At 40.4% G+C, this 14,549-nt stretch overlaps 1 protein-coding gene across 5 annotated transcripts in view; it reads right to left on the bottom strand.

Moving 5' to 3' along the window:
• BMAL2 (basic helix-loop-helix ARNT like 2) overlaps positions 1 to 14,549 on the bottom strand; it is a 126,225-nt gene that overhangs the window by 72,468 nt on the left and 39,208 nt on the right. For 4 of the 5 annotated variants that reach the window (XR_004483811.2, XR_004483810.2, XM_049694198.1 and 1 more), the window contains exons 2-4: positions 14,016 to 14,166; positions 6,392 to 6,433; positions 1,723 to 1,880 (exon numbers count right to left, since the gene is read on the bottom strand). Coding sequence is in view for 3 of the 5 variants with exons in the window: in XM_049694198.1 (XP_049550155.1) it covers positions 1,723 to 1,880; positions 6,392 to 6,433; positions 14,016 to 14,166 (351 nt within the window). In the remaining 2 variants the exon portion in view is untranslated. The remainder of the gene's footprint in view (positions 1 to 1,722; positions 1,881 to 6,391; positions 6,434 to 14,015; positions 14,167 to 14,549) is intronic. The other variant, XM_012533427.3, reaches the window with a different exon arrangement.

The raw sequence follows: 14,549 nt of genomic DNA, 5'->3' as shown, positions 1-14,549 counted from the left end.
CGGGGTCTGTCTCCCTTGTCCACCACGAACCCCTCCAAGCACAGAGATCTTGCCTCCTTCATTTTCCTAACCCCAGCACAGGACAGGAACCGAGCTGATGCTCATTTCATGTTTGTTGAATTAGTTGACTGATTCATGGCTTTTCCCTTAGGTCCTCTTCTGCCAGGACGTTGTGAATGTGAAAACTGTTGGGTAATTTTAGGGCTGCAAGCAAATGACCTCGGTTGAGCCTGCTAATGTTCACTGCTAAAAGATTTAAGGGAAGTGTTGCATACAACTTATGCAAGACCCAGTTGTGGGTAAAAAAGAATCTTCTTTCACAACAGACTCTTATGAACCAAAGACCTCCTATCAGACTCCCAAAAGGAAGCCTGCCAGGCAATCTCCCAACACCTGGGCTGCTCTCTGCATGGCACTGAAGGGATCAAGAGCTGAACTTGCTTTTCCCCACTGCCTGCACTCCAGATCTGCATGCACTCAGCTGATCACAGTGCATAAGTCATTTTTCTACCATCTGTGGAGATCTAAGGAAGGTGATTTAAAGTACAACTTGCACAAATTACTACTGAATAGCCCTTTAATAGCTGTCTCTAGTTTTACTTCCTAATTTGCCAATGCCCCCTCCTCCTCCAATCCGAACAGATTTGCCAGGATTTTTTGTCTCATTATGAAGTAAGATCCTCTTTGTCTGGGCTCCAGTTTGCACCTGGAGTCCAGGGAGCACTGCTTTCCTCTAAGCCGCTTTAACTTGACTTGGCAAGTCTCTATGTTCAGACCACAGAACTTCCTTTTCCCTGAAACAGATTCCTTTTCCTGGTATGCAGTATAGGACAGAGATCTAAAGAAGACCCTTGGTCTTCCTTTGCTTATTCCTTTCTTATACTTTTTGAGCCAGATTTCACTATAATCTTTTAGATCTTTACAAATCTGAACTTTCAGAGTCTTCTCAGTGGTCTGCAGCGAACTCCTCTGCCGGTCCTCTGATAATCTCAATATGAATTTATGTCGTTAACATTCCTGTACCTAAAACTCAATTCTATTTCCATCGTTCTGCCCCCCAAGTCAGACCAGGGTTATTCCCAAACCAGATGTGATTTCCACTACACATATGCACAGAACACTTACTACACTTTGATTTAAAATTCAAGCTCAAATAGGGGAACTTCTAAAGCCAGAAACCATCCCGCACGCCCCGAGAAGCATCAGCTAAGGACCTCCTTCACCCAATGTCTCGTAAATGTGAGAATATCTTAGAATAGTAAGGTGTGATGCATTTTCAGGTACTACTTACAAGTCTGAATAAAGTTTTAAGAGAAATTGCTGAATTTAAGGAGGTTTTCTTTTCTAATAGTGGAAATCTGTCAATAACTTAAAATTATAATAATTAACATTTAAAAACTTCTAAAATATTGAGAGGTATGTACAGCAGGTTTTATCATCTTCATATTATGTATGAGAAAACTAGTAGAAATATAAAGGCTTTTCTAGTTCACATAGTAAACTCAAGATGAAGCTTTTAGTGAAACCAAGTTTTCTGACATCCAAATTAGTATTTTCTCCACGTACAGAATACGGACAAGCATCAAAATGAATACCTATAAAGTTGAAAGACACATCTGTATAAAATCTCAGTAGCCAATAACAACAAAACAAACCCATCAGGGACTTCAATTACAGGGAAGACTTCACAAATCCAAGTGTGGAGGCCATTTTCAAACTCACCTTTTAAAGATCTCAAGTGTTCAACAGCCATTCTTAAAACTGTCAGTTTGTCCAGTTTCCGTGCCATGGGATTGCACTGAGGGATCATCGCGGACAGTTTTTCAATCAGGTTGTTCATTTTATCTCTCCTGCGCTTTTCGGTTTGGCTATGAGCTTCTCTAAGAAGGAGAAAGAGCTTCCATTATATTTAACAGTTAACAGACCCCCAGTGACCCCAGAGGCAGCAGTGGGAGCACGGGTGAGGCCAGCAAGCCCCCACTGTTCTTCCTCCCGACTTTGGCCCTGCAGGTGGCATTCAGGGAAGAGGCGGGAGTGGCACTCATTCACACTGCTTTTACCTCCACCCCCCATACCCTTGCTCCTTCCTTCCTGACCTTATTCCCTGAAACCTTCAAGAACTAAGACCTCTGTGTGAGAGCTGCAGCAGGTGGTTTTTTAGCTTCCCTCCAGCCGTAGAGGAAGAATGGGCCGCCTTCTATTCAAAGCTAACTCCTTTCTGGTCTTTGCTTGCACAGGTATCAGCATTTTAAGCTCATTCTCTTTCACAGCTCCTTCTATGCGTCGATAAATGGGCTCAAGTCTCTTCCCTTTGAGGAAGAAACCCCTTTCCAGAATTCTAGGGATTTTTTTTCCTTGCTAATGTCTTCCCTCCTTGGCCAGCTTCCTGAGAGTATGGTCTCCACTTAACGTTTCATCTCCCAGGTGCCTCTCCTATTAAAATCAACCTCCCAGGACTTCCCTGGTGATGCAGTGGTTAAGAATCCGCCTGCCAATGCAGGGGACACGGGTTTGATAATTGGTCCAGGAAGATCCCATATGCCATGGAGCAACTAAGCCCGTGAGCCATAACTACTGAGCCTGTGTGCCACAACTACTGAAGCCCATGCACCTACAGCCCGTGCTCCGCAACAAGAGAAGCTACTGCAACGGGAAGCCCATTCACTGCAACGAAGAGTAGCCCCCGCTCACCGCAACTAGAGAAAGCCCACGGGCAGCAACGAAGACCCAGTGCAGCCAAAAAAAAAAACTGAAATCAAATCATCCTCCCAGCCCCCATTCCACTACAACTACTCTAGCAGAGGTCATCCTCATCTTATGCAACCCCAGGTGACCCCTGCCTTGAATTTGACACTATTGCCATTTCTCATTCTTCGCTGGCTTCTGTGACCTCTCCGCTCCTCCAGCCTCTCTGCTCAGCTCCGCCCCCTTAGCCTCCCTACTCAGCTCTTCCTCTGTCCTTCAATAGTGGCCCCCCAGAGACCCCTCACTTGACACCACTCTCTCCTCACCTATAGCTTCACCCTAAGAGACTGCACACCTTCATAAGGCTTTACAACTACTCATAAGCTACTTACCATTCAATCCCTATCTCATTCATTCTTTATCCAATTCCCAACCTTCAGAACTAAAATTATGCACCTCAGAGATTCATAAGCCCCCTAAAACTCAAGAAATCCCAAACTGAATGCATTCTCTGCAGCTGACCCCATTTTAATCCTTCCTCTGCCAGCCCTGATTACTCTTCCTTCTATAGGGTTTATCTTGATTAGTGATGCCACTAGACTAGCTCTAGACTCTCCCTCCCTTCTTCATCCTGAAGAGCCAAATAACCACAGACTCCTATAAATTCTAGTTCTTAAAATAGTTCTTAAATGTTTGAGATGGCTTGAGCCACGTGGTCAAACTGAAGTTGCAGAGTCACCTTCCCTGGAGTACACATCCTGAGGAGCCTGAACATGGGAGGGCACTCGGGGCACCAGGATGCGCAGTTAACTTTGAATTTCAGATAAACAGTGAATACTTTTTTAGTATAAGTATATCCTCGTGCAATATTTGGGACATACTTGTACTAAAAAGTCTTCATTACATATCTGAAATTCACAGTTGGCCAGGTGTCCTGTATTTTATCTGGCAGCCTAGTCTGGGGGGGCCTCATTCACACTCCCCAGCAGCCAGTTCAGCAGATGAGGGGCAGTCTTGGCCTCCGGATGAAACCACAACGATGTGATGTCACTTAATCCCCTCTCATCTCTGTGCCCCTTTTCTAACTCAGAGGTTACGTGACTTGTCTATGAGCATGAGGCTGAAACTTGAACCACACATGGCCCCGGTCTCTCGAGCCTCCTGCTATTATCACAGTGCTCAGCAAAGTGGTCGCCACAGCCCAAGAGAGAACTGGTTCTTCCCAGGGTAAAATGGTCATTCAGCTGCATTGACATAAGAGAAATATTGGCAACATGTGAAACGTTGAACAAGTTATGCAACCTAAGCACTCTCTCTTAAGATTTGTTAAGAATCTTGTGGTTATAGATGATCTTATTTGCAAAGCAGAAATAAAGACACAGACATAGAGAACAAATGTATAGATACCAGGGGGAAGGAGGGGATGAATTGTGCGATTGGGATTGACATATGTACACTACCATGTATAAAGTAGATAACTAATGAGAACCTGCTGTATAAGCACAGGGAACTCTATTTGGTGCTCTGTGGTGACCTAAATGGGAAGGAAATCCAAAAAAGAGGGCATATATGTATACATATGGCTGATTCACTTTGCTGTACAGCAGAAACTGACACAGAAGTGTAAAGCAACTATACTCCAATAAAAAAATAAAAAAATAAATTAAATAAAATAAACATATCTAGGTTCTGAGTGGGGAAAAGAAAGAATCTTGTGGTTACAAGTGACAGAAACCTTCACTTAAACTGACTTAAAAAGTATAAAAAGGGCTTCCCTGGTGGCGCAGTGGTTGAGAGTCCACCTGCCGATGCAGGGGACACGGGTTCGTGCCCCGGTCCGGGAAGATCCCACATGCCGTGTAGCGGTTGGGTCCGTGAGCCATGGCCGCTGAGCCTGCGCATCCAGAGCCTGTGCTCCACAGCGGGGGAGGCCGCAGCGGTGAGGGGCCCACGTACCTCGAAAAAAAAAAAAAGAAAGAAAAAGGTTATATTAAAACAAAAGAATAAAAAGAAGAAGAAGAGTTTGGGGAAGGCAATCTAATGGGAAAGAGGAAAAATAGGAGACTCGTCCCGATCTGTTCTTAGAGACTTTAAACTAGATGGAAGAGTGGGGCCAAGGCAGGAAGCGCTGATGGAGCTCCATCCGCCCAACCATTCACGCTTGGCCAATGGCACTCCTGGAACAAAATAAGTACTTTGGGGTGAACTGGATGGAATTCAAGTTACCTGTGTAGTTACATAAAATGCAGTTATCTGCTCGTACTTTGGTCTATTCATGAGCAATTTTTATTTATGTTTATTTTTGGCCACACCACACGGCTTGCAGGATCTTAGTTCCCCGACCAGACTGAACCCAGGCCACAGTAGTGAAAGCGCTGGGTCCTAACCACTGGACCAGGGAATTCCCCCATGAGAACTTTTTAAAGATTTATGATTTTTAAAATGTTATGATTATCTACTTGCTATAATGTTCACCTCTTCTTTCTAACAATATTACCCATTAGCATGGACAGTAGCAGTGGAAAGAGATGCCTGATTCCAGGAATGTACAGCAGAAGGAAAAGTGACTTCTCTTAGAGCCTGGGTTTTGAGGGAGATGAGAACAGGTAGGAACAAGGTCACTTGGGAATAATGAATGATGATGCTGGGAGCTAGGAAAGACAGAGGAAGGTGAAATAGCCAGTTTTTGAATAAGGTACTTTACTTGAAGGAGGTGCACCTGAAAAGACTTCTTAAAGAATTTTATTAAAGAAGGGCATGTTTACCCAGAGGCAAGTTCTCTGCTTAATAATTTATCAGGGCTCTGGCTCTTAATTCTGGGAACTGTTACTGTCACTTTGAACCATGTCAGTGTTCTGCAGAGTCATATTAAAAAAAAAAAAACAGAATAAATGGAGAAAAAGCAAAACTGAGATCTGGCCATGTTGCCAGATGTCAGGGAAAAAAACTTGTTGATGTTGAAAGAATATGATGAAACAAGTGACAGACTTTATGGTGATGGTTCCTAATAATCAGACACTCCTTGTAAGTAATTCTGATTTGCTTATTGGATGAATTAGGTTTTCTCTAGTGCTTCAAGAAAATAATAGTTGTTTTCAATAAATAGCTATTCTGAGAAAAATTTAAAGACACGTAAGCCAAAATGTTATTCAAGTAGATAGAGAAAAAAGGTATAATGTATCTGATGATGGTACCAGATGGTTTTGTTTTGTTTTTTTAGAACTGTATTTATTTCCAGTCAGTCCTACTCCTTCACCCTGAGTGGCTGCATTACTTCAAGGCAGGGGTCTCTGGCTCCGTGGAGAAGGAAATGAGTTCCCATTTCAGACTTCCTATGCTGAAAGGGGGTCCAGCAGGGCTGAGGGAGCTCGGGAATGCTCTGGACTCAGGGCAGGCAGGCACGCGGCAGGGACCCTGCCCTGTGGGATCTGCCTGGCTTCTCTGACAGAGAAGCAGAACTGCTGGCATCACCCACCTGACTCCCTGCATGCATTCCAGAGCTGGAAATGAGCTCATCAGAGCAAAAGGAACTTATGAGCGCCACAATTTGGGCCTGAGGTATCTGCATCTTCTCAGAGCAGAACATATGAGAAAAAGCTAATATTCATGAATCCATTCTACCTTGACATCACCATTTGCTTTAGCTAACGGTCTACATGTGCGACCTCTCCCACCCACCGTGTACCCTCTCAACAGTTCAGTATACCTGAAGGACTTCATTTTTACTTGTTGTTCACCATCTTCCATTCTACAAAAAAGCAGGATAAAATATCAAACTACATGAAACAGATTTTTGGTAATTCTTGAGAAATAAATGTGGGATTAAGTCCAATCATCCTAATTCCTATTAAGTCTTTAGTTATACATGCTACCCTGAGCTCCTAATTGAAACAATTACTACTGTCTGCATGGGCTGCTCTCCTACTAAAGTTGACAGGTGCCTCATCCCCGTCAGGTAACAAAACTATGTGAACTGACAATGAATGATAATTACCGTTCTATTTAGAAATTATCCCATGCCAATCTTGAAAAGGAATATAATGTTCATAGAGATAACATTAAATAAAATAGCTATTTTTAAAACAATTGATGGATTAGCCAAAAATTTTATAATAGCTCTATTAAAATAGCCTGAAAATACATTAAGAATCTCAGATCTTTAATCAAAAGGAATTCAGTTTACCTGAAAATTCATCTAGATGGTAAGAAATATTTTTAAAAACTGGAAACCGATCACTTGCCAATAATATTAATTTTCACATTAGTATATGCCTTAGCAGAATATACTAAATGTATATATATGTGTGTGTATAAATATTTATATATACATATACATACATACATGTGCTCTATGGGTGTGTGTTTATTCATTCAGAAATGTAGTCGCCAGACCACTACCAAAGTGAAATATACTGATGGTGATAGAATACTTTCCACATTAAAAAACTATGCAGAAGGAATAGGTCTTTTTAAATATGTATTTTAAAAAATACATTCCCAAATGTATCACTTTTTGAAAGGGCATTTTAAAAATTCAGGGCAAAGCACCCATAATCTCATCTGGAAATAACCACAGTCAATATTTCAATGGGTCTCCCTCCAATCTCTTTCCTAGACATGTGTCTAGATTCATACAAAAAACAGCTTTGACTATTTTACTTAGCTATGGGGGTGGTGGTGGGGCATGGGAGGATATTTATGTAGATGTATGTTATATATATATGTGTATATATATATAAAATAAACAAAATTCAGATCATAGTGTAAAATTTTTCATGTCTTGCCTTATTCACTTAATGCTGTAACATAAATATTTTCCCATAGTTTCAAATATTCTTGGAGAATATGATTTGTAATGATTACATAGTGGCCCATTGGTTAGCTGCACTACAATTTATTTAATAATTTTCTATTATTAGATATCTCAATATTCTAATTTTTCAATATTATCAATAGTATGACTAATACTATTGTGGTACATGCATCTTTGATGATTCTCCTGGGATAAACCCTTAGACAAACAATTTACGGATAACTATTTTAAGGCTTCTGACTCATCTTGCCAAATTTCCCTCTTAGACGACTCAACAATGATCATTTTCCAGGCTTTGAAAAAAGTTTGACCTACCTTTGAACTATTTTATTCATGTGGTGTATTTTATTTGAGGTTTCAAGAATATTTTTTGCTTACAAAAGATAAATATATGTTGTTTATAGAAAAGTTAATAAAATTTATGAACAGATGCATATAAATATTCCAAATAAAAAAGGACCACTAAGGTAAAACCTTAATCAAAGGATGCTTTTCCTTATCACTGTCTAAATAAATAGCTTTGATGATAGTTTATCAAAAATATTTTCACATGTGTTATTTCATTCTCACAGCATTTAAGAATCATGTAGTTATTACTATCCCCGATTTTACAGATGAAGGAATTGAGGCCCAGTAAGGTTAATGACCACTCAAGGTCACAGACCTAACAGGAGGCCAGTGAAACTTATTCTATGCTGGCTGGTGTACCTTCCTCTATGCCTTGATCATTGTCAGCCTGCTCTATGGTATAAAATTAAACAGCTTCTTTGAAGCAAAAGAGAGGGTTAGATTAAGTCAGCTTCTTTTTTTTTTCTCTTTTCTGCCTGACTTCATATTTATGGACTAAAACAGAAAATAATTATATAGACGAATGATTTTCTTCCTAATGGTCTGGAATTATATATACATATACATTACTTCAATCTCAAAAGGTAAAGTTTGGCTGTTTTAAATCATGCTTTTGCTTTGATTATACGTGTTTTAGCGAATTAACTCACTGACTGAACTTGCCTCCTTGGTGAAATCCAAACCTATTGTACTTAGGAAATCCAAATACACTTTTATTTAATGGTCCCCTGCAGAATAGAATAAAGGCACAACGTTGTTAGTCATATAATTCATTTCTTTGTTTGCAGCACGCACCTAGATAATTAGTAAATTTGCTCTTTGTATTTTTCTCCATGCTGGCATTTGGTCTACAGTTATAATATTTTATTTATGAATTTTAATAAGCTCTCTGATATTAATAACATTCACATTACTTAGATGCATTTTCTTAGTGTAGCATCTTATATCACAGTAACATAATTTTTCCAAAACACAGTGCAAGCTTTCCTTGAAAACTACTTTCACTGCATTTTTAATCCCTAAATCAACGAAACACAAACAAAATTGGAAGCAAATATGGTCAAAACAGCCTCCAGATTGTCTGTTTTCTTTTTTTTTTCTTTCTTTCTTTTCTTTTTTTTTTTGTGGTATGCGGGCTTCTCACTGTTGTGCCCTTTCTCGTTGCGGAGCACAGGCTCTGGACGCGCAGGCTCAGCGGCCATGGCTCACGGGCCCAGCCGCTCCACGGCATGTGGGATCTTCCCGGACCAGAGCACGAACCTGTGTCCCCTGCATCGGCAGGTGGACTCTCAACCACTGCGCCACCAGGGAAGCCCCAGATTTGCTGCTTTCTATGCCTTTCTCTTTTTAAAATTTTCTTCCTTCGGTTTCTGAGACGTCGCTCCCACTTCAGAGCCTTGTCTCCTCACCTTCTGGGTAGGTGTCCCCTCCTCCCTGAGCCCCCCAGTCTTCCCACTCCATACATGCATCCATGCCAGTCCACTTGCTCTCTGTACATTAATGGTGTCTGAATCTCCATCTCCGGGCCAGGCCTCAACCCTGAGTTCCAGACCTTCATATCCATCCACCTACTTGAAGATCCCATAAACATCACACTCTCATTGTGGCCAAAACTGAACTCATCATCTTTCCCTCAGCCTCTGTGAACGAAAATACCATCCTCCATCTAGGTGTCCAAGTCAGAAAACCTGGATGCTTCTTACATTTCCGCTCCCCCCCATGAACAAGCACGAAATCTTAGAGATTCTATCTTCTAAATGTGCCATAATGTGTCCCTCCCTTTCCATGCCCTTCCTGCCTAGGGCCACTCTCTTGGACCAATGCCCAGAAAAACCTATTCCCTAGCAAACATCTCTCAGCTGTTTTCTCTGCCTGCTGGATTTTCCTCCTTCAGCCCATCCTCCATGCTGTTTCCAGAGTGGTCCTTTCAAAATATAAATCTGTACCACTTCACACTTACTATGATAACTTTTTTTTTAATGGAAAATAACAAGTGCCAGCAAGAAAACGGAGAAATTGAATCCCTCACACATTTCTGGTGGGAACGTAAAATGGTGCAGGCACTGTGGAAACCAGTTTGGTGGTTCCTCAAAAACTAAACATAGAATTACCATCTGAGGGGCTTCCCTGGCGGCGCAGTGGTTAAGAACTCACCTGCCAATGCAGGGGACATGGGTTCCAGCCCTGGTCTGGGAAGATTCCACATGCTGCGGAGCACCTAAGCCCATGCTCTACAACTACTGAGCCTGTGCTCTAGAGTCTGCAAGCCACAACTACTGAGCCCCTGAGCCACAACTACTGAGCCCGCATGCTACAACTACTGAAACCCGTGCGCCTAAAGCCCATGCTCTGCAACAAGAGAAGCCACCACAATGAGAAACTCGCACACCACAACAAAGAGTAGCCCCCACTTGCTGCAACTAGAGAAAGCCCGCACACAAGCAACGAAGACCCAATGCAACCAAAACTAAATAAATAATTAATTAATTTTAAAAACTGATGAATTTCCAAAAAAAAGAAAAAACAATTACCATCTGACCCAGCAATTTTACTCATAGGTGTATACCCAAAAGAATCGAAAGCAGGGACTCAGATACTTGTACACCAATGTTCATAGCAGCATTATTCACAATAGCCAAAGGGTGGGCACAACCCAAATATCCACCAAAAAGTGAATGGTTAAGCAAAATGTGGTATATACATACAATGGGATATTATTTAGCTGTAAAAAAGAATGAAATCCTAATACATGCTACAACGTAGGTGGAATTTGAAAACATTACCCTAAGTGAAATAAGCCAGAGACAAAAGGACAAATATTGTATGATTCCAATTATGTGAAATGTCTAGAACAGGCAAATTCTTAGAGCTAGAAAGTAGGCTAGAGGTTACCAGGGGCTGGGGGAAGAGGGGGTATGGAGAACTACTATTTAGTGGGTACCGTGTTTCTGACTGGGGTGATGAAAAAGTTTCAGAAACAGTGGCGTGTAATTAATGCCATTTAATTGTACACTTAAAAGTGGTTAAAACAGCAAATTTTATGTTACATATATTTTACTACAATAAAACGTTTTTTAAAAAGTGCAAAGGCAAGCAAAGTTTTAAAAATGTAATCTGATCAAGCTCTTCTCATGCTTAAAATCCTTCCATTTTCCTTACTGCATTCAAGACACTTTTAGATTCTTTAGCAAAGACACTTTTCTGACGCTTTAGTTCCGCAGAGGTTCATGACCTAGTCCACGTTTACCCCTCAAGTCTCACAGCCCACCCACCTCACCTCCTGGTGTGCCCTCTGCTCTACTGTGACAACCACTTGTTTCCTGATCAAGCAGTGCGCTGCTTCATACTCTGTGCTTCTGCACAGCTGTTCCTTCTGCCTAAAGTACCTTCTCTACTCCTGCTCTGAATGGCTCATTTCCATTCTTCATTCAAAACTTAGCTTAAGTCAACATCTCCAGGAAGCTGTCCTTCACTCTGATCCCAATATTATGTAAATACCCAACTTTCCTTGTTGCCATAATACCTAGGGTCCCCCTTATGGAAGCTATCATGATGTGCAATAACTATTTGTATCTTTCCCATTTGTACAAGTTTCTTGTATCTTATCTGTGTGTCTCCCACCTGGTCTACTGGGTATCATATAGCAGGTACTCAGTAAATGTTAATGACTACCTTCCAGGGTATCTTCATCAATGACTGTTTTAAAGAACCAACCCAACAGTTGGTTGGTTTCAAACCCAACAGTGCTGCAGAAAGGGTGAACCTTCTCATATATTCTTCTTTGTTTAAATATATCCAACACTTGGAGGCTCCACCAATGAAATCAACTTCATGCCCCAAGTCTCTGGGAAGGATGCTATACAGTCAGTACTTCGTAAAATCCATAAAGTACTTTGACATCCCTCATTTCATTAGAGAGAATGGAAAATGGTGGGATGAAAGAAGGATTGGGGCAGAATGGAGAAGCTCTGGGATAGATAATGAGCAAATCAGTAGGGTGTACGCTCTCTTTCTGCTGCTACTATATGCCGTCTTCAAGTAGGAATTATGTCAAATGATAGTCCAGGACTTACCTGCTGCCACTGGATGCTGGTATTTCTACCCTTGTTGAAAGGAGATAGGAAAAGGGATTCTGAGAAAGTTTTTCCACCACTTTTTCTTTCATGATTCCTGACCTGGAAGGAGGGAGGCCTTGGGTCACCCCTACCAGACATGCTGGAAAATGGACAGCATGGTTGTTCTCATGTGCTAGAAGCACCCTCCCCTCCAGTTGCAGAGAAACAGGAACCAGGGTGTAATGAGGAAACTACCACAGTGACAATCAGGCATTCCAGCTAGCTGGATAATGTTGGGCAAGGCACTTGATATTTCTGAGTTCCAGCTGCTTCATTTTCTAAAATGCAGGTAATTGACTAAATAATCTCTAGTGTTGCCTTCTGCCAAAAAAATCATCATCTGTCATTACTTTGCATGTTTCTAGTATTTCCCGTGTCACTGCCCTCATTTTCCCATTCACTCTCAAAACCACTATAAGGTCTCAACCATGCCCCTACGTCGCGTAAAATCATGTGACTCTAGTTCTCACTTGAAAGCCACATTCTTATTTAGATATTAAGAAAGAACAACGGTGCTTATGATTCTAAAGAAAATAAAAAAGGACTGACGGTCACTTCTAGCTCGAGGTGAATGGGGACTAACTAACTGATAGCCTAGGATGTAGCACAGCAAACAGTTCTAGATAGACTGTCACTTGATCAACTGTAGTTATTTACAATCATCCACATTATTGGAAGAGACTAAGAGAATACAGACAACCAAAAGCAGTAGATAATCTTCAAGTCATTTATAGGTGTCTTGGGAAGTGTGTTGGTACTTATATTTGAATAACACTGAATCTGCTGTCTTGGAAACTGAAGCTAAAGTATATAAAGTGTCCTAGGAAGGACTGAGTCATAAAGAGCTATGATGTTTCATTACGTCCTCATCCTGTCCCCCACTCAGGATTTTTCCCTTCGTTCATGATTTACATAAAGTACCAGCCTAAAATGAATTGCTTCAGATTGCTATATTTACTGTGCCCTATTACTTCCACCAGATCAACCCCAGCCTTGGGGAGGTCATTAAAGAATATTTGGGACTTCAAGCTGCATTAGGCAATAAAAATGAACCAGGAGATAGTAAGTATTCTCAACATTGATTGTATAATCTACTTGGCTTACTAAACAGGGAAAACAAGAGTTTTATTTGATTAAAGTCGCCACAGATAACCAAGGGTTGGTTGTTACACGAATGATAAGTAAGGAAAGAAGCAAGTGGTGATTATTATTGTAAGCCAAACATGCAAGAAGATGTTCTCCTCAAAGTCAAGTATTTCAATTAGGAAGGCAAATATCTTCCTGTGACCATAAATGTTAAGCAAATTAACCTCCAGTTGACCTTCCTGGATACCTAATAACCTTCAGAGTTGGATCAGTCAATGACTGAGGTGGCAGCTGGGTGGATAAATAATTGACCCTACCCAAATTTTTAATTACCATGTAATTAAAAATAATGATTTAAAAAGTAGTCTTTTTCTAAAGAAGATGTGGTATATACAACAGAATATTACTCAGCTGTAAAAAACAATGAAATGATGCCTTGTGCAGCTACATGGATGGACCTACAGATTATCATACTAAGCGAAGTAAGTCAGGAAGAGAAAGATACCATGATATCACTTACATGTGGAATCTAAAATATGACACAAATGAACTTATCTACGAAACAGAAATAGACTCACAGCCATTGAGAACAGACTTGTGGTTGCCAAGGAGGGGTAGGGGGAGGGTTGGATTGGGAGTTCGGGACTAGCAGATGCAAACTATTACATATAGAATGGATAAACAACGAGGTCCTACTGTATAGCACAGGGAACTATATTCAATATCCTGTGATAAACCATAATAGAAAAGAATATGAAAAAGAATATGTATGTATATGTATAACTGAATCACTTTGCTGTACACCAGAAACTAACAACATTGTAAATCAACTAAACTTCAATAAAATAAATAAATAAATAAAAAGAAACTAAAGGTTTTAATTTGTTTTTAAAAGAAAAAAAAGTAATATTTTTCTTTCTTCCCTGGAGTCGGAGATTTCTTGGGGTTAGAAGAACAAATTCACTTACTGGGATGGGTCTGAATCACTCCCTTTTCGTTTTCTTGGAAACTCTGTCACAGGTGGGCTGAAGGATCCAATAGTTGCTGGTTTTGTCCATGGGCTCAGATGACTGGAAACCATGGCAGCAATGCACTGGTTCCCTTCGATCAACACTTTACCTATGAGACATAAAGCACAATAAGGCATCTATTTGAAACACTGACTTTTACTTTATACATATCCATATCCCACATTTTAAATTGCTTTTTACTTTGATATTTTAAAATGTCAACTAAACAGCAACATAACATAGAATGAAAGACTAATCATGTACACCCAAATATTAGTTAGAAATGTATTGTTAGTCTGTATTTTTAAGTTTATTTTCCCTATCTAATTGGAAAAAAATATATGGATATTGTAGGAAATATGAAAAACACAAAAGAGTAGAAAGGAAGGGGGAAAACCAAATCTCACCAACTAATATTACTATTTAGAATTACTTCCTTGCAGAATTTTTTCTACAGTTGTTATTATAGTAATTGAAGTCATGGTGTATACT

This window comes from Orcinus orca, chromosome 11 (genome assembly GCF_937001465.1).
Source record: "Orcinus orca chromosome 11, mOrcOrc1.1, whole genome shotgun sequence".
NCBI lineage: Eukaryota > Metazoa > Chordata > Mammalia > Artiodactyla > Delphinidae > Orcinus > Orcinus orca.
This window is presented reverse-complemented; position numbering and strand designations above follow the sequence as displayed.